The following is a 19,480-nucleotide window of genomic DNA, read 5'->3' as shown; positions in this document are numbered from 1 at the left end:
CTCTTAACTTCTAACCCTGCTGTTTATCAGCTGTGAGACCTGTGGTGAGTGACAATATTTCTTAAAGCCACAACTTCCCTTTTGGTAAGATGGGAGCTCTACCTTCCAACTCCAGTAACTGTATGTAACTGTACCACCTATTTTGGTTGTTGTTTTTTTGGGGGAAAAAAAGCACTTTGGAGGCTGTTTTAGTCCCTTTTCCTGGTAAAAACAGAGTAACTGGAAGATGCTCCTGACCTTCACTAACCCAGAAGGTGGGGATGCCATTTCTCAAAAAAACCAGGAAAAGGCATGCGGGAGTGTTGGCCGTGGACAGCTGCATTAAGGCAAGATGAAAGCTGTGCCTTTGAGCACATCACTGTCAGTCAGGGCTCTGGGTGTCAGGGATGGATTTCTGGAGGGCTCTGGCCCCCATTTGGGAAGGTGTTGGGCTGAGTGCTTCCCTAACACTCAGGGTTTCTAAGAGAAGGTCCGACCAGCCTGTGGGATCCACGCAGCCCGGAGAGGGTAGTTAGAGCCTGCTCAGCTTTCCTAGTGGGCCCCACCCACAGATGAGTTTGATGAGTTTGGTAAGCCTGGGGCGAGGATGTGTTTGTTCATTCAGCGTACTTTCCGTGCCCCAGCCAGTTATCCTAGAGGAGCATGACAGGAACTTGGCTTTCATCTCCTGCCCATCTCACGACCTTTTTTTTTTTTAAAAAAAAAAAAAAACAAGAAACAACAAAAAAAAATTGCTGAGTGTGTTGAAGCCCCGCCCTTCCGCGCCTGGCTCTTGGGCCGCCCCTCCTGCTTTCTCTGCCCGGTCCTGCTGCTTCCCGGAGGCGCTGGAGGTGTAGACTGTGGCCCATGGGGCCCTCGGTGCTGCCCACCTGGCTGCAGCCCAGGTAGGGCTCAGGGCGGCGGGGAGGGAGGGGCCAGGGCGCTGGGCAAAGCGCACCCACCGGCTTCCACTCTTGGGCAACGCCCGGATTCTGTTCAACATTTGCTGCTCTTCCTGCCTGGTGCTAGTAGATCGTATTTTCTCCTCAAACTCAGGACGGAGGCTTGGGCCGTTTCCCCCCTTTTGGGAGATGAGGACATGGAAGGACAGGCTGCACGGCTGGCTACCTCTTGCTGCACCCCGACTAGTCCTTCCCTTCCTCCTTGTCCCTGCGGCGTCCTAGACTTTGGCGCAGGGTGTTTTTCAGAGTGTCCAGTGGCAGCAACGCCCACCACAGGAGGGATTCCAGAAAAATTAGGGCCTGGGGTGTGTGTTTACCAACAGCCAGGTGATTCTGGTTGGGTTGGAGTTTCCCCTTCCTAATCCCTTTAGCATTTGGGGTCATCTGTTGACTGCCAGAGAATCGGCTTCCCAGTTTATAAAGCTTGTCTCAGAGGTTTCCCATCTTCAGCTAAGAGACGTCCTTGTTTACACTGACAGGGCCACTCCATCCAGCCTTCTGCACACCGGGGAGCCCTTCAAGCACCGCCTTTTGGAACTCCCTGAAACCAGGAATCTGTCAGTCTTCTCTTAGTCATCTCCCCAGCAATCCACAACACATTTTTACACTCAGCTTGACTTCCTTTTTTTTTTTTTTTGGCTTAAGCAACTAAATTGCTTTTTATGTGTGTCTGATGAAGGAGACTGGGTTCTGTTGTCAAGGACAACGGGGCGGGGGGGGGGGAGAAGAAAGTAACCTAATCACAAGGTACTCAAAAGTCAGGTGTGTCCAGTTACTAAATGACCAGTTGTGAACACTCCCCTCTGATAATGGCAAGCCAACATTTTCAAGATCATTCATTTGGCAAGCCTAGCTACTGGGCTGCAAGCTGCCCAAACCAATCCCTTTGCATCCATGTTCCTTCCTTGTTTCTTTGAAATTTCAAAGCTGTCTGTAAGTATTAGAGAAACAAGGCTAGAATTTTATCAAAGATGAAAATGAAGTCTGGAAAAGAACTATCTTAGCTTTTCAGCAATCTCAATCAATATGCTCATGTTAGGTAAGTTCGTTCCATCAAACCTTAGTGGGTTTGGAGAGCCAACCCCCCAAAAAAGACCCCGATACAGAGCTCTGATGTGGAACCTTTCTTCTGCCTGCTCTGTGTGAATGATACATTTAAAGATGTGTCCAATGGCATTTCCGTGTTTACAGGTATAGAAGGATGTGTACCTCTTCATCTATACCTGGTCCAGCTCTGTGTCCCTGTGTTTACGGGTACAGAAGGATGTGTACCTCTTCATCTATGCCTGGTCCAGCTCTGTGTCCCTGTGTTTACAGGTACAGAAGGATGTGTACCTCTTCATCTCTTACCTGGTCCAGCTCTGTGTCCCTGTGTTTACAGGTACAGAAGGATGTGTACCTCTTCATCTCTTACCTGGTCCAGCTCTGTGTCCCTGTGTTTACAGGTACAGAAGGATGTGTACCTCTTCATCTCTTACCTGGTCCAGCTCTGTGTCCCTGTGTTTACAGGTATAGAAGGATGTGTACCTCTTCATCTCTTACCTGGTCCAGCTCTGTGTCCCTGTGTTTACAGGTACAGAAGGATGTGTACCTCTTCATCTATACCTGGTCCAGCTCTGTGTCCCTGTGTTTACAGGTACAGAAGGATGTGTACCTCTTCATCTATGCCTGGTCCAGCTCTGTGTCCCTGTGTTTACAGGTACAGAAGGATGTGTACCTCTTCATCTCTTACCTGGTCCAGCTCTGTGTCCCTGTGTTTACAGGTACAGAAGGATGTGTACCTCTTTATCTATACCTGGTCCAGCTCTGTGTCCCTGTGTTTACAGGTACAGAAGGATGTGTACCTCTTCATCTATACCTGGTCCAGCTCTGTGTCCCTGTGTTTACAGGTACAGAAGGATGTGTACCTCTTCATCTATACCTGGTCCAGCTCTGTGTCCCTGTGTTTACGGGTACAGAAGGATGTGTACCTCTTCATCTATACCTGGTCCAGCTCTGTGTCCCTGTGTTTACAGGTATAGAAAGGATGTGTACCTCTTCATCTATTACCTCGTCCAGTTCTGCGGCCACTCCTGGATACTGACAAATATGACAGCCAGATTCTTCTCATTTGGAAAAGGTAAACTATGAAGCAGTTTGGATTTTTAACTTTTATTCCTTGTTCTTATCTCGTCTTACAGATTTTCATTTTGAACTTCTGTTCAGCACACCTGGGATCATTCACTTCTCTAGAGTTTGTTTTTCCATAACCATATTTCATTATTTCAAACTGAAACCTTTTTGTAGCAAGGAGTAGGTGAGACTGATGGGAAGGGACCTCTCTTGCCCCAGAGTAGGCAGCTGGCTTTGGAAGCAAAGTCGTATCTTTGAGATGTTCCTTTTTGCTTCTGCACCAGACTCACAAATTCAATGCATTCTGAGGAATCCATGAATTTCAACTTGACATTCTATGCAAAGCAATGAGAAATCAATGAAATTCTTCCACTGATTTTTATTCCCCACGTTTGGGGAGCTGAAGATTACCAGTAACTGAATGACAAATGTCGCACCCCACCAAGACCGTTTGACCCCTTACGTAATACGCACATGACACAGCACACTGATGACTAGTTACCTATGTGGAGTTGGTATTGATGACTTGAATCATACGCTCCCTTCAGTTTCCTAAAAAGTCAAGATGTTTCTTTAAACTATTCATTTCAGATCGTTAAAGAATGAATCACCAAGTGACTGTCAAAACAACATTCTCTCTGTGCTCCATCCCCTCATGAGTAAGTGTCATCACAGTTTACAACTGTTTGGTGACTCGACAATTTGAGCAACTGCTGGTTTAGCTAAAAACAAACACGAGCATGGCTGGAAAAAAACCATGCTGAGCTCATCAATGGAGAACCGCCTCCTGGGCTGCCACCAGCCGTTCTGTGTCTCGACTGTATTGAAAATGTATACATTCTTGCCTTTGTCGATCTCAGAGCTACAGCAGAAGACATGAGTCAGCTAGGAGAACTGAGAGTGTTCAAACAGAAAGAAGCTGAGACACAAGTGGTGGGAAGCCATCAGTTGTGTGCCTTCAAGGTTAGGTGAGGCTGTGTGGGCAGACTCCCGGTCACTCACATCCTGTGTCCCCGTGAGGAAAGTGGCTTTAGCCACCAGCATCTTTATGATATGATGCTGTGATTGTAGCAGCCATAGATGATTAAAGAAACATACATGGTTTGTTCATTTGAAAAGAAGACTGAGAACAATGGAGTCGGCAACCAGTTCCATTTCCTCAGCCTGTGCTTCTCAGCCTTTCTAATGCTGTGACCCCTTCATCCAGGTCCTCAGGTTGTGGTGACCCCAACCATAACATTTCTTTGCTACTTCATAGCTGTAATTTTACTACTGTTAGGAACTGTAGTGTAAATATCTGATATGCAATCGTAGAAGGAGACTGCTCTTTCATTTCCAGACCTGAAAATATATTAATTACAACACTGTTTGGCCAATGACCCAGGCATATTTCTAGCTAGCTCTTATATCTTGAATTAACTAATTTCAATTAATCTATATAGGGGCACGAGGCTGTGGCTTACTGGTAAGGATCTGGTATCTGTCTCTTTCAGCAGCTACGTGGCATCTCCTTGACTCTGCCTGCTCTCTCTCTATATCTCTGTTCAGATTTCCAGCCTGACTAAGCCATTGACGGAAGCAGCTTCTTTATTAACCAATGGTAATAAACAGATTTATTCATAGCATGCAGAGGGGAATCCCACATCATACAACCCCTGTGAACGGGGTGTTTGAGCCCTAGGTTGAGAACCATTGCTCTAGGCAATGAACTTGTATGCCCCACTACCTTCTTCTGTCAGGACTGTGTAATGGCACAGGCAGTGGGTCAAGAGTATGGACTATTGGTGTGTAAAGAACTGCCTCTGAGAGGAGCATCGTGAGAACAGCACGTATCTTACAGAGACACCAAGAAAATAAACCCTAATACCTGGTCAGTGATAATCATGTAAATACCTGGAAACAGTAAAAATAGAAAAATCACCACTAGAAGTTTCTAAATGTGGCAGGATTTTAAGATTTAAAGCAATAAGTTTGTCATTATTATTATTATTATTATTCCCTCTGAGGACCTCTAAGAACATCTCACTTATATCTTCTAATAACAACAACTCCACAATTCAGTGCTTAAAACAAACCCAAAGTCACTAGTCCAATGTGTCAGGACCGAAGCGCAGATCGACTTGGTGTCTGAAATCACAGCTTCATCAGTGTCTTTTCTATAAAATTTCTCTGGATTTTTTTTTTTTGTTGTTGTTGTTAACGAAAAAGCCGAGCACATCAGTTTTTTGTTTTTTGTTTTTTTTAGCAAGTTCTTTCCCAAACTATCTACACCCCAAGGGGGTAAGCTTCTGTCTGATTATATTTATGTGGGAATTGAGTAAGAATCTCACATAATGGGAATAAATACAACTCTGGCTGTGAAGACTTCATGAGTTTCAGTTCTTTTTGGGAGAGGACCAGTAAAAAAGAACTATACATGCCTTTCTGTAAGTATCCACATGCTTCCTATAAGTCCCACGGTACTTCTTGTAAGTACTAAACAGTACTTCTTGTAAGTACCCCAGTACTTGGTGGGGCTGCACCTCACGGCTACAGTTTAACAGTTTATTTAGAGTGATCTTTGCACAAACAATAAGTGTGTCTCAGGTGTATTTTGCAGCACTCCGCAAGCATGCACTCTGGTGCGGTTTTGACTCACTGTGCCCATCTCTGTCACTGACACAGATTCAATGGTCGACACGTTTTATGCCATCGGGCTGGTTATGCGGGTTTGCCAGTCCATATCCCTCCTGGAGCTGCTGCACATTTATATTGGCATTGAGTCAAACCATCTCTTCCCAAGGTTTCTGCAGGTGAGTTTAATCATGCTGTTATTATAGACTCTTTAATTCTTGACTCTGTCCGATGTATAGTCCGTAGTGATTTTATGGCAAGATTCATACACAGGATGCCCTTACCTAAACTACAGCAGTCAGAATGGCCTACTGTCAGTGTTTAGAGAGTGCCGCTGCTCAGCCTGTGGCTGCATGGATTCTGTCCTGGAGATTCCACGGCCATTTCCCCCTTCCCATGGGTCTCCTTCTGAAGCAGATAAGACAGTGTACAGGTTCGGAGTTGAAGCCTTTAGACTTGGGTTTGAGGCCTGGCTCTTCTACTGGCCACTGTGGGGTTATACCACCATAGCCACTGAGCCATTGATGGGAAAGAATAGGAGATCAAAACCCAACATGATAGTACTTGTCTTAAAGGCAGGTTGACAGAAGATTGAAAATTTACTACTGGTAGACATTCTATATAGGAAATAATTGCTGAATTACGACTAAAAAAATAATTAAAAATGAGAGTTTCCATGAGAAAGACAAAATAAGGACTAGGTGACTACATGGACATACATTAAAACCCTAGGATTTGGAAAAGTCATCTCACTGAGCAAAATTTTAGGAATCTTCAAAAGAAACTGGAAAACAAACTATTTCGTAAAATATTGGAATCTTAACATATTTAAATACCCAGTGAAGTTCTTAGACCATAAACATAGAGCTTAAAACTTGCTCATCGTGGGTCCCTGTGCTAATTTGCTTGAAATACCATGAACATTTAAAAGATGCAGGTAACAGTAGAATCCTCATGAATCTAGCAAGAACTTAATATTACATATACTGAAAATATTTACGGATGCACACAGCAAGAGCAGACCAGAGAGATGGCTGGGTGCTGCCAAGCTTGAGGACCCAAGCTTCTGGTCCTCACAGTCCTCTGGCCTCCATGCACGAACTGCAGTACATGGTGTGGGGACACAAGCGCACAGACACACACACAAACGCTGTAAAAGAGATGGCGTGGATCTAATTTTACTTAGTATACAAAACCAGAGGCGAACTATTCACTAGAATAAAGGCATTCTAGGTGTTGAGATATCAAACGTTATAATGTACGATATAGTTAGGTTAATATTAACCAGCCAAGTGCTACGTGGGATCTCCTTAAACATGTCACTTTACAAACTCACAGAAGTGATTCACTGAGAAACGAGATTTGGTATTGCTGACCTAGTGGGCCTGCTGCACTTTGAAAATGCCGAAACGTGCACAGCAGACGCTAACCTTGGAGAGCAGAACCAGTGACTCAGATTACACGAGAGCCGGGTCCTGTTACATGGGATTATTCACTAGTGGCTGTATCATGTTCGTATAAACTGAGTCAGCTTTTCACTTTCACTCTCCTCAAAGGGCTTTTGGTCTTTTTTTGTTTTTGTTTTTAGGTTAAAATGGCTATTACTAATTTCTTAGTAACCCAGAATTTTCAAAACCAAAGGTTATGTTAGTTCAGCTGTTGCTAATGCACGGGTCTAGACCTAGTCAGGGAGAAAGAAAAACTGAGTGAGAACTTGAAATATCCCTAGAAAACATCCACATATTGTTTGCTTGACAAAATTACCTAGACTTGCCTAATCAAAATTACTGTTGAACTGAGATATCTGATTTCTTAGACATACTCAAATTCCAGAACATTCAAGTGTGGTTTTCAATCACCAATAATTAAATATCAAATGGCATATAGAACCACCACTGAAAACGAAGAACCAGCTCCTAATTTGGTCACTTAAAAACAGTAGCAAAAACACTTACACATTTATTTATTGATCAGTGAGTTTGCTACGTCCAATGCTAATGGAACCCAATGACCTTTAAGTCTTCAGTGCTGGTGAAGGAGAGGCAGGGATCAGGGTGCCAGGGCCAAGGATGAGCATTCCGGGCTATGAGCAACCCAGACATGAGCACAGCCCTTTTGATGTGCCCAGTCTGGCTTCCTCTCTTACTTGAAGTTGTATGTGCCCTCTGTTGTTTTTATCACATTGTTCTAGGAATGGGAACAACATTAAAAGGACTTTATAAGGGCCTCAGAGGTGGAGTCTTACATTTGATGTCTTTCCTCATTAAAGTTCTGCAGATAATTAGAATTTTTTCATTGTGAGACGACCCCCAAGTACTCTGCTTAAAAATAATGTAACAGAACCCTAGGTTGTGTAATCATTTGTGGTGTTCCTATTTCCCCATTTTTAAAAGAAGAAATGGGACTTAGAGAAGCAGAGTTAGTTACACAGATTATGACTGCCTGGATGCATCCTGTCCCGCTGCTCCAAAGAGAACAAGAGCTATGTCTATAGAGTCGTGGTGTTGTTGATATTACCTTCGCGGCACTGCAAAGCCACAATAGAATGTGCTCTTTTGAGAACAGATTTTCCAAAAACATCAAGATAACGAATTAGCTAGCATGAACAATGGATTGGATTAGCCAGTTGAACAACTAACGTTAACATCTGGTGAGAGCTGGCGCTGAGGGAATGAGGGCAGATTTGAGTTTGTTCATCGTTCTGAGTTATCAATGTTTTACACTCACAGATCTGACAAGAAGCAAAAAGCTATAATTTTTAAAGTTATATGCAATTGCTAAAACAAAAAAAAAAGCAGAGAAAGCACACACTATAAGATAGTAGTTACTTAACAGATACCTATTTTGTAAAAACTACTTATGAGAAAAAAAATCCAAGAGTATAACATAAAAATCTGTTTAGAGACTTATTGTTTATACTAGTTATATATCACTTAAATTAAATACAGAAATATAACAAACTCTGATAGTCTTGGTTTAAAGTGGGAAATTGAAGATACAAAAAAGGCATGCTAAAATGACCGTGTCAAGGAAAGCTAAGCGCTTTCCCTCCCCAGCCTTTCCTTCCAGACAAACTTGCATATTTCATCGCATTAGTTAAAAGAAAAAAAAAGTTACATGGCATTCATTGATTTTGATCGACTTCTTTAGGAAAACCAAAACCTTGCATTTGTAAAATGGGAATACAGCCATGCTGGTTTGGAAGGCTTTGTTGAGTCTTCAGTTTTGCCAAAGCCTTAGAAGCTTTTCTTGATAAAATTTGTGGATGTTTCAACTTAGAAAAAGGGAAACAACCCCAGATAACCCTTTGTACCACAGCGTTTGACAGGTACGCCTTGCAGGAGACTCTCAGAAGAAGACAGTTGACTTCGAGTGGTTCATGTCATATCCTGTCCCCTCTGTCAATCACCATGAACATCGCTGCACATTCCTTAAGTGCGTTTATGCAATTTTTAAAAAATCTACAAATCAAAGCACTACAAATGATTTTCCCTAAGTTATCATGTCCACACAGGCTCCAGCCATGATGGTCGAGTGCAGGAAACACTTCTGTATTAACCAATGTCATCAGCTGTCTCCTACCTATGCTGAGGGCAAGGAGAGCTCTTGGGGGACACACGAAGGAATCTCGAAGGAGAGTATCTAATTCCTGTGTGAAGGGCAGCTACTTCCAGTCTGATTTCTCTAGGCTGGGAAGCAGCTGACTTTCATTGCTAGACTAGGTCATCTCTGAACTTCCCATAAACTCTCCCAGAGTTCTCTCCTCCCTGTAGGCTATGAGCCTGCTCTCTGTTTATTACTAGAGGTTAAGCCACTGATGTGTCGAGGGGTAAGTGTCCAAAGCTGGACGCTTTGGGGAGTGAACTACACACAGAGTTCACTCTATGGGAACATTAGGGTCTTCAGCCCCTGTCACTTTGCTCCATAGAGTTCTTCAGTGGACAGGTACCAAGTTCTCTTCATGGTATAACTTTACAAATGTAGAATGGCTTTTTAAAACCCACTGAGTTTTCATTTATCTCTGCAGGAAAATGTCCTGCAAACACTACTTCCTACAGATCTGGAACTGAAATCTGGACCCTAAGTACGATCTTCTGATCTTTTCTTTTTTGTCACTTTGGTGGCCACTCCAAAACTAACATCCAGATAGTGCTCTGCTTCTTAGTAGAGTTTCTCCTTAAAAACTAGACATTAAAACAAGACCCTCCTGGATGTTCTGAGTCAGTACTCCACATACGTTCCTCAGAAATAAATGTTTTATAACAAGTATTTTTTAAAGAATTTATGTCTTTAACTAGAGAGATTGCTCAGTGCTTGTGCCACAGATCTGGCAAGCTGAGTTCGATCCCCTGGGACTCACTTAAGGTGGAGAGAGAGAACCAACTCCCAAAAGTTGTCCTTGGACCACCACACGTGGACCATGGCATTCACACCACACACATCACCCTCCCATCCCACAGCTAGTTAACATTTTCAGGGAGGCAGGTGCAGTGGCATTCACCTCTAATCCCAGTGCTGGGCAGTGGAAGGAAGGAGGACCTCTGGATCTTACTGACCAGCTTGTCTTAACGAATCAATGAGCTCTGGGCTCAGTGAAAAGACCTGTCTTAAAAGCGGTGGACAGTGATAGAAGACACTGGACATCGGCATCTGGCCTCTACACACATGTTCACACATGTGTACACCCATCTCTTCACATTCAAGCATGTAGAGCATACAAATGTGTTTTGTGGTTTTTAAAAATTCTGATAGGATTTAAAATAGTTAAATTTTGGAAAATAATAATTCTGAGATTGAAACTTAAGAGTTGAGAAAGAGTTCATACAGTTGGTGTGCTGTTTTTGCCCCTTCATTTTCCCTATTTCCTAAATTTAAAAAACATTGTTTGAAGTTTCATACATTTACTAATGAATTTTGGCCATTTTCATGCCCCTCCCAGCCCCACCTTTATGCCTTCTTTTGTGTGTGGACCACTGAGTTTATTGAGTTTTTTGCTTGAGCACCCATGTTCAGGTCAGAAACCCTTCATTTCAACAAAGTACCTTATTATTTAATAACATAACCAGTAATTTTTTTAAATTAAAAATGTATGTACAGGCTGCACATGTTGGGATCATGGGACAAGGCTGAGGAGTCCCTTCTTGTTACACCTTCATGAGAGTTCCATGGCTGCTTACTCAGGTCACGAGGCTCCCTGCAAGTGCCCTGACCTGCTGAGCCATCTACGCAGCTGCAGAAACTCCTTTAAAAAACAGACCATAGACTGGATGTTAGGTCTGGAGTGGTCCCCAAAGTGACAAAAATGAAAAGATTTTGGTATTTCAGAATACAGGACTTAGAGTTTAGATTTTGATTTCAGCCCAGCCAAACACTAGCCTTGGGGTAAGGCAAATAAACAGTAATGGTGACTTCTTAGAGTCGCTGTGGCGATTGAATAAAAAACTGTAAATTGGCAGAAAATTTTAAGTATTGACTTTTATCAACTTAATATCTCTAACCAATCGCCTCTATTGGGCTGTCATTGAGTATAGTTAAATAACCATCAGATAATGAGTTAGGCCGATACTATGTAACAATGCATATGGCGGGAATCTTTCTAGGTTCAAATGCATGCTGTGGTTGGCATTTGGGGGCACACCACTGCTCATTTCCATGTAACTAGAGACCCCGTCACTAAAGAGCCACAGAGTCTCCACTGATATCACTGATATTTTAATGGTTTCATCATTCAGCCCCAGTGGGAGATTTTCCTCTAGATTTTGCTCACCATTAAAGAGCCCCTGACGTGGGCTGCTTACAAATCCAGTGACTAGGAGACTTGGGCTTCCTACTCACCCACGGTGTGGACAGAACATTTACATCTTCTGGTTCCCAGGTTTCATTCAAGTGAGAGTGGGTTTAGGCTACTATTAGAATGTTCTATGCAAAGGGATACTATAGATCTTAGGTTTTGAAACACCCAACCATGAGATTAGGAATCTATGCTATATGTATCTCTGTGTGCATACTTCTTGAGATTTTTAGCAAAAACATAGGTTCTCTGGGTTTTAGGCATTAATCAAATGCAAGATGAGATGGTGCCTAAGTATCTGTGAGATGCTCAAGTCTTTCATTCACAAGCTGCCAGGAGTCCTGCAGTCAGGTCGGGCTATCCAGTTATTTAAACTGCAGCTTAGAAGACTTCATATAGACACAAGGTAAATCAAGCAACCAGATCATTATATCTTAAAGACTGACCAAGGGAAAAGAGCCCTGTGGATAACTCCCATAGATTGACTAAGTTTGAATCATGTCTAATTCCCCTTAGCCGTGCAAGGGCCCTCTTGACTCACCTCTGCAGTCAGAAACACGCTGACATAGCTCATACATGTGGCTTTCCGATCATGTGGACTTGCTATTGGCAAATCTCGGATTTTTGTTTCTTTTTTTTTTTTACAGCAACATCTTATGATTCTGTTGTGGATTATCCCAGAGTTTTTCTCCTTAATCAGCTTTAAAAAATAAAGTTGGCTATGAAAAATGACAAATGACCCCTTTCTATTTTATTTCCCTTGGCCACCAATATGCCACATCAATCTCAATCTTTTGACCACTGAGGGCAAAGAAAAATGCCCTATAAAACACAAAAATGTAGACTCTAAGGCTGTGTTACTATAACACAGGGGACTTTATACTTTGGAGGGAATGAGGATGATGTTTGATTTAAGCTGGTAATTGGAGCTAGGCCAAAAATATGTGAAGTCTCGGTGATCTTTAGATGCTTGTAACTTGGCATATATAACATATATTCCAAGAATGTGTTAAATTCTTTCCATTTTCCACTGGCTTATGAAGGTTAGCGTTATATTACCACCCCGCAAAAAGAAAAAAAAATTACAGTGGCTTCTCTATTGATTAAAATGGAAATTTCCTGACCTGTCATTCAAAACCCTTTACAACCCAGCTCCAAACACATTTTCAATTTCTTTCCCTATTTTTCCTTCTCCATGCCATCCATGATTCTCTCCGTGGTTCTTGCTCCTCCCCCGGGGCATCTCACATAGTCACACTGCTGCTTCTGATCAGGCTGCTCTTGTCTAGACGCCTTCCTATATTCACTCTGCCTGACAACTCCAGTCCATGCAGCAGGAGGCAGCTGAGATGCTGCTGGTCCTCAGGAACCTCTCACATCCCTTTCTCCATCAGCAAGTATCTCCTTCCTTAGCTGTGCGTCCTGCCTCAGCATTCTGCCCTGTAATTACCCTCCCCACCACCAGCTCTGCAGGAGGGATCGTTTTCACTGCATTGCCTAATGGGTAGAGGACACTCAGGTAGGAGCTTGCCAAAGTGGGCTAAACGTGTGTAGGTCAAGAAGAGAGGAAATATCTTGACTTAGGTAAACTGTTATCTTATTTTCATTATAAATAATTAGAAAAGTACAGAAAAACACCAAAAAAAAAACCCAGGAAATTAAATTCATCCATAACCCAGCTCTTTCAGAGACACCTACTGTTAATAGTTTAGAAAATGTATTTCCAATTAAGGCATTTCTTTTGAACAAAGCCCTGGATTTTAAAATTGAAAAGTTAAATAGCCTAACAGATGATACTATTTCTCAATTTTTTTTTTAATTAGCTCACAGAGAGAGTGGTCATCCTTTTTGGGGTGATCACCAGCCAAGAGGAAATCCAAGAGAAATATGTGGTGTGTGTTTTATTCATCTTCTGGAATCTCCTGGACATGGTAAGGTAAGTAAACAAAGTTGCTGGGCATAGTGGGCATGGTGCACATCCTTACCTCAGAGGTAAAGACAGGTGGATCTCTGTGAGTTCAAGGCTACCCTAGCCTACACAGCTAGTTCAAGGCCAGCCAGGACTTGAGGCCAGCCAGGATGGAGCCTGTGTCAATCATCAATCTGTTAAAACAAGGAAAAATTGCTTTACTGAAATGAGTGAGTAATGGCTCTCACGTTGGTTACTATGAATGAGACAGAAAAAACAAAACCTCTTTGCATATTGTTTATATTGAAATAGAAACATATAGGTAGAGCTTCCCATAATGGACATATCAAAGAAAACAAATACCAATTTTGGTATTCCAAGTACAAATCCGAACCCCCAGGTTCCCAGCATGAGGCTTTGCCAGGACACTGACCTGGAACGAACTCACAGCTATGTGCTAATGGAAGACACTTTATCATTGCTCCAGCATGCATTATTTTAATAAGCAAAACAGGACTTGCATTACTTGCCAGAAGCCAGATTTGGTGTCAGTTAGCTTCAGTTGTCAACCTGACACCTGGGAAGAGGGGACACCTCAGCTGAGGAACTGCCTCCACCGGATTGGCATGTGGAGGCATTTCTCGATCATTAATTTATGGAGGAAGGATGGTTCTGCCGTGGGCCTGGAAGCAAGTAAGCAAGCAGTGTTCCTGGTCACTGCTTCAGGTCCAGCCCTGAATACCTTCAGTGATGGATTATGACCTGGGAGTCTTTCTTCTCCTGCATAAGTTTGGGTCAATATTTTATCACAGCAAAGAGAAGTAAGCTACAATAATTGTTTTTTGTGACTTAAGGAATATTTTAAAATAGGACCTCATTTCTCTGGGGAAAATGTACCCCATATCCATTTCTGTACACAACTCCGGTGGGATCCATTGGCTTAGTCATTCTGTGCCATCTCCTGAACTGCTGTTGCTCCAAAGATCTGGATGGCAACAGGTCCCAAAGAGTCCTGGCTTTTTGGCTGAAACTGTATAAATCTGTTTTTATTCTACTGTCAATAACTTGGCTGAGTTAAAAATAAAGCCTCAACAATGGGTTGAGTCCTAGGAAAGATTGTACATTGACTTAGAAAGCTATTTAATGTTCTAAAAATAGAATTTTTTAAACTAGGACTTTTGTAGCCTGTGACTGCCTATTTATACAAGGCACTGACTCTTCCCGAGGGACCACAGCTTTCCAATATAATGGAATACGATTCTGTCTAACTCAGTATCCAATTTCAGGCAGACTCAAGCAGAACAAAATGACTTTTGTGCTGAAAGTGGTAACAGACTTTCAGGGGATGATTTGGGGACTCAGAGGACACAGCAGGATGAAACCAACCTCTGCTACTTATTTGCTACACAATCTTGGGGAAAATCACTTAACTTTTTGTAAACGATTTTATTGGGATATAACTTAGCTACCACAAATTTAACTTTTTAAAATATAAAATTGTGATTTTTCTGTATATTCAAAAAGATGCCCAACCATCACTGTTATTCAGGCAAAGAACTTTATTAGCCACTCGGAATACCATGCCCATATGTGCACCTCTCTCCCGCTTCCCTGCTTCCCCAGGTTCTGGCAACTATTCTCATACTATCTATGTAGGATTCCCTATTTTATGTTTCATATAAATGCAGTCACTGAATATAAAGTCTCTTGTTACTATCTTCATTTTACTTGGAATAATGTTCTCAAGGTTTATATGGTGTTGCAGCATGTAATGGTATTTCGTGGCATTTTGTGGCTGAATAATATTCCATTGAATCACCACAGCACTTCTGGGTTGTCCACACAGTTGATGCATATTTGTATTATTCCCACATTCTGGAAATAAGAAATACTTCCATGAGCACCCACGCACACATTTTTGTTTTCCTTATAGCCAGCAGTAAAACCCCCTGGGCTCTTCTTTTGATGGTGTTTTTCTTTCTGCAAAATGGGAGTGAAAATATTATCTCAATCTATGTGAAATAATTTGTTTATAGAAAATAACAAACAGGGATCCTACTCAGTCCATTAAAGGCACCTGTGAAAAGACCACAACTAACATGAGAGCTAATGATGAGATGGATGTATTCCTCCTAAGAATGCAATAGGGACATCCATACTGTTCAACACTGTATTGGAATTTCTAGCCACAGCAACTAGGGGAAAAATGCATCCAGGTCGTAGAAAACTGTGAGTGACCAACAAGTTCATCAGAGCTGTATAACACAAGATCAATACAAATCAGTGTATTTCTATATATTTTCAATGAACTATCTGAAAATGAAAATAACAGAAGTAATCCTGTTTATGATAACTTCCAAGAGAATGGGGTATGTAGGAATACATTAATAAAAATAAGCAAACCTTGTACAATAAAAATCTTGATGAATGGAAGGGCATTTCATATCGGAGACAATATTGTTAAGATGAAAATACTCCGAATCAAATCTGCAGAGTCACTGAAAGCCCTGTTAGAGTCTCAGCTGGTTTTGCTGCAGAAATTGAGAGGTTGATCTTAAAATTCGCATAGAAACCTGAACCCAGGTGGATCAAGACCTTTATAAGAACACACTTGGTCTCGTTCTTCTCAATTCAGAACTACAGAACAACAATAATCACGAGTGTGGTACTACTATATGGACCAATCAGAGAATAGAATCAACAGTTCAGAAATAATGTTTTCTAGTTTCGGTTAAGTCTTGACAAAGGTCCCAAGAGATTCAATGGGGGAAAGCATCATCTTAAACAGTAACAGGACAACTGGACACTGCATGCAAAAGATCAAGTTGCATTTGGCAATGTACCCCTAGACAGGACACCAAAACCATAAGCAACAAAAGAAAATAAATAGATGACTTGAATTGGATCACTAGTTACTGTGTGGTTTATACTGAGAACTTGACTAGATGCTCACACCTTCCGGTGTGTTTCTATGAGATTCCAGAGTTCAGCTGAGGGAGAGCTGCCCTGAATGGGAGTTGTATCATCTCATAGGCTGGGATCCTGAACTAAATTTAGAGGAAAGAAAGGAAAAGTAATTTGTGAGTCAATAGACCATCTGGGTAATTCTGAGGTTTGCTGAAGTGAAGACACCATTGGCTTATTCAGATAAATAAAAATACATCAAATTCTTTGCACTAGCAGGTTTAAACATAGCCTACTACACCCCAAACCTGCTCCCAAGGCCAGTTCTGACTGTGTAATGGGGCAAAGCCAGAGACACAGAGAATGGTAGGTGTCAACTCAGGAGTTGTGTTTTAATAAATTCATCCTTTACAATATGTGCAAATAGCTCTGTCTTTTCAAGAAGCCTAGCTGTTGCTGTACAAAATGAGTTTGGCTTTTAAATAAAATTGAAGTCATTAATCATGGAAGGTTATAATTGTAATTTCTTGGAAGGAGGTAAGAGCTACATTCTTGTCCTGTTCAACTGCATAATTATCTATGATCCACCCAACGAGATAAGCCAGGGAGACAGGCTCCCCACCTCACGATACACCACTTTCACCCTTGTCCTTGCTTAATTATAGGAAATAAGGCATGTAATTCCCACACTTCCAATTTTATTCCGGTGTTTAATTTGTAGGAAGGCATTTTCTTCTCTTTATCTCAGACAGCAGCAGCAAATGATACTTAAGAATACAAATGATACCCATTTCCTTCCAGGTACACGTACAGCATGCTGTCAGTCATAGGAACATCTTACGCTATCTTGACATGGCTCAGTCAAACGCTGTGGATGCCAATTTACCCTCTGTGTGTTCTTGCCGAAGGTAAGAGTCCTGTGTTACAGTTCTGACTCATATAAGCCATTGATTTCAAACTGCTCACTAATTTTTTTGATGAAGAAACAGCTATTTATTTTTGATAGTTCTTGGCTTACTGATATCTTCCCCAGTCTATTTCCTTGCTGCAAAGAAACCATTAAGAAGCACAGCTCAGTGGGGTGTGGTGGTGTGCACCTGTAACCCTGGGGGCAGAAACACCAAGGTCAGCCTGGTCTACACAGATCCAGGACGGTCAAGGATAAACAGGCAGACCCTGCCTCAAAGATTGAGAGGGAGAGAAGGGGAGAAGGAGAGAAGGGAAGGGGAGAGGGAGGAAGGGATGGTGAGAGAGAGAGGGAGAGAAAGAGAGAGAACTTACTAAAGTTCAAGGTAGAGGTAGCCATACTAGGCTAGAAACAAGCATCCATGTCCAGGTCCTTACCTTCATTAAGTATGAGTCTGGGCAACTCATTTCACCTCCCAAACTCCAAACTGGGTTTAATATGTAAAGAAGATAGAGTTTAATTTTTTAATATTTAGAAATTCGGTCATCTCTGGTTAGAGTGCTTCTCACCACCTCCTAAACGCCCTACTTCTGCCAGTGACCATTTGGCCACCCTCGCACGAGTCTCCACTTTCAGAGGGATGCCGCCAACTTTTCAGCTAAGGTGGTTTCCCAGTACAGCACCACGGATTATTATTTTACAGGGAACATCTCAGCTGCAACTAGACTCTGTATGATTCTTGGTTACATGTCCATTCCCCTCATTGAACAGGTTCCATGTGTACACACAGGAGTCAGTCTGGTATCCCGCTTCTTTCCGTTCTCAAACACACATCAGCATACATGCCCAACAAACAGGAGATCAACTACTGACTCTTTTAATAAAGCAAAATTAAATAACCAAAGTGAGCAGTTTTCAAAGAACTTGAGGCTAAGCAAAGAACAAACACTGCCCCAGTAGTGGATCTGACAGGCTGCAGGGAGTTTCTTCTGAAAGTCAAGATTAAAGATTTTAAATAATGCAAAAAGCATGTTAAAGTAACTCCAGGCAAAGAAAGACATTATAAAGAGAATGCTGTTGTCAATAATAGCCACAAGTAAATGAGGACTGGTATAGAGAAGAAAACCACACACGTTTTTCTATTTACTTATGACTAGAGACAATAAATCAAAATTTTAATTTTTCTTTTGTTTTTAAAATTAATTGTTAAAATTTGGAATATACTATATTCAGAGAATCTAGAGAATAATATTTTACAAAGCATTAAAAGCAACAACAACAACAACAAACTCAGCCATCCATTCTTTACGAATGAAATCCCTCATTCATGGAAGATTTGCTAAGTGCACTGATTTGCCTTGACATATGGAAATACTAGAAAGAACATAAAAGGATTGGATGCTGGAAAGGACAATTGTAAGATGTACGGCAATGTACGTTAGTAATAGTGTACATTTATTTAAACAGAGTAGATTCAGTTATCTCACTACAACAATATGAGATGTTGAATACTAGCTTCCATCATTCATCACTGCATGTATATACCAAAACATCGACCATTATCCATAAATATATACATTATGACTTGTTAATTAAAACTATACTTGCAAAATAAGTGTTTTCTAAAGACTATATAATGGACTCTTTTTCTAAAAATGAGGAAGAATAAGTATACAAGAAACATTTCTATTCTTGGTGTTCAGAATTCTAAGCCTTTTCCTTTTGAGGGAAGTTCTTTTTCTTTTACTAGCCTACAGTCTTACTCTCCCCAAAGCATCAGCAGAAGAAAACCCAGGCAAACAGACAACCCAGTGTTGGTGAGGACTAACCCCAGACAGTGCAGAAGGGGCCTGTGACCTTTACTAAGCCCAGACAGTGAAGAAGGGGCCTGCGATCTATCCTTTGCCTGTGTCAACTGTTCCAGAGTATAAAACCAGACAGGGAAGGAAATCTACTTAGCTTTTAATAAAGTTAATAACTCTTAATTTTAAAGCTGTATTTTCCATGTCTGGAAAATGCAACAAATTAACAAAGCTCATATAAATATCCAAGTAATCACTTCTATGTCAGAATGCTGGAGACTTGGAGACCACCCTTGTTAAACTTAATGGCGTGTGTGGTGTCCTTTGGAAGTACTGCACCAATGCCACTCATCCCTATCTATCTGCTTCAGCTACTGACTGAATTTATCACATTGCAACTACTTTTTATTTTGAAGCAACTTCAGACTAATAGGGAACTGTAAAAAGAGTGCACCACAAGGCCGGAGAGATGGCCTGGCAGCTAAGAACTGAGGCTGCTCT

General features: G+C 41.6%; 1 protein-coding gene across 2 annotated transcripts in view; it reads left to right on the top strand.

Annotated features, from left to right (window-relative positions):
• Positions 1 to 744: 744 nt before the first annotated feature.
• The window catches only part of Hacd4 (3-hydroxyacyl-CoA dehydratase 4), a 28,756-nt gene continuing 10,020 nt past the window's right edge, over positions 745 to 19,480 (top strand). The window contains exons 1-5 of one of the 2 annotated variants that reach the window (XM_075946774.1): positions 745 to 884; positions 2,957 to 3,060; positions 5,718 to 5,845; positions 13,281 to 13,393; positions 17,072 to 17,178. In XM_075946774.1, the coding sequence (XP_075802889.1) occupies positions 847 to 884; positions 2,957 to 3,060; positions 5,718 to 5,845; positions 13,281 to 13,393; positions 17,072 to 17,178 (490 nt within the window). In that variant the 5' untranslated portion in view covers positions 745 to 846. The remainder of the gene's footprint in view (positions 885 to 2,956; positions 3,061 to 5,717; positions 5,846 to 13,280; positions 13,394 to 17,071; positions 17,179 to 19,480) is intronic. The other variant, XM_075946773.1, reaches the window with a different exon arrangement.

This window comes from Microtus pennsylvanicus, chromosome 13, assembly GCF_037038515.1.
Source record: "Microtus pennsylvanicus isolate mMicPen1 chromosome 13, mMicPen1.hap1, whole genome shotgun sequence".
Lineage (NCBI taxonomy): Eukaryota > Metazoa > Chordata > Mammalia > Rodentia > Cricetidae > Microtus > Microtus pennsylvanicus.
Note: the sequence above shows the minus strand (reverse complement) of the source record. Positions and strands in the feature narration are given on the sequence as shown.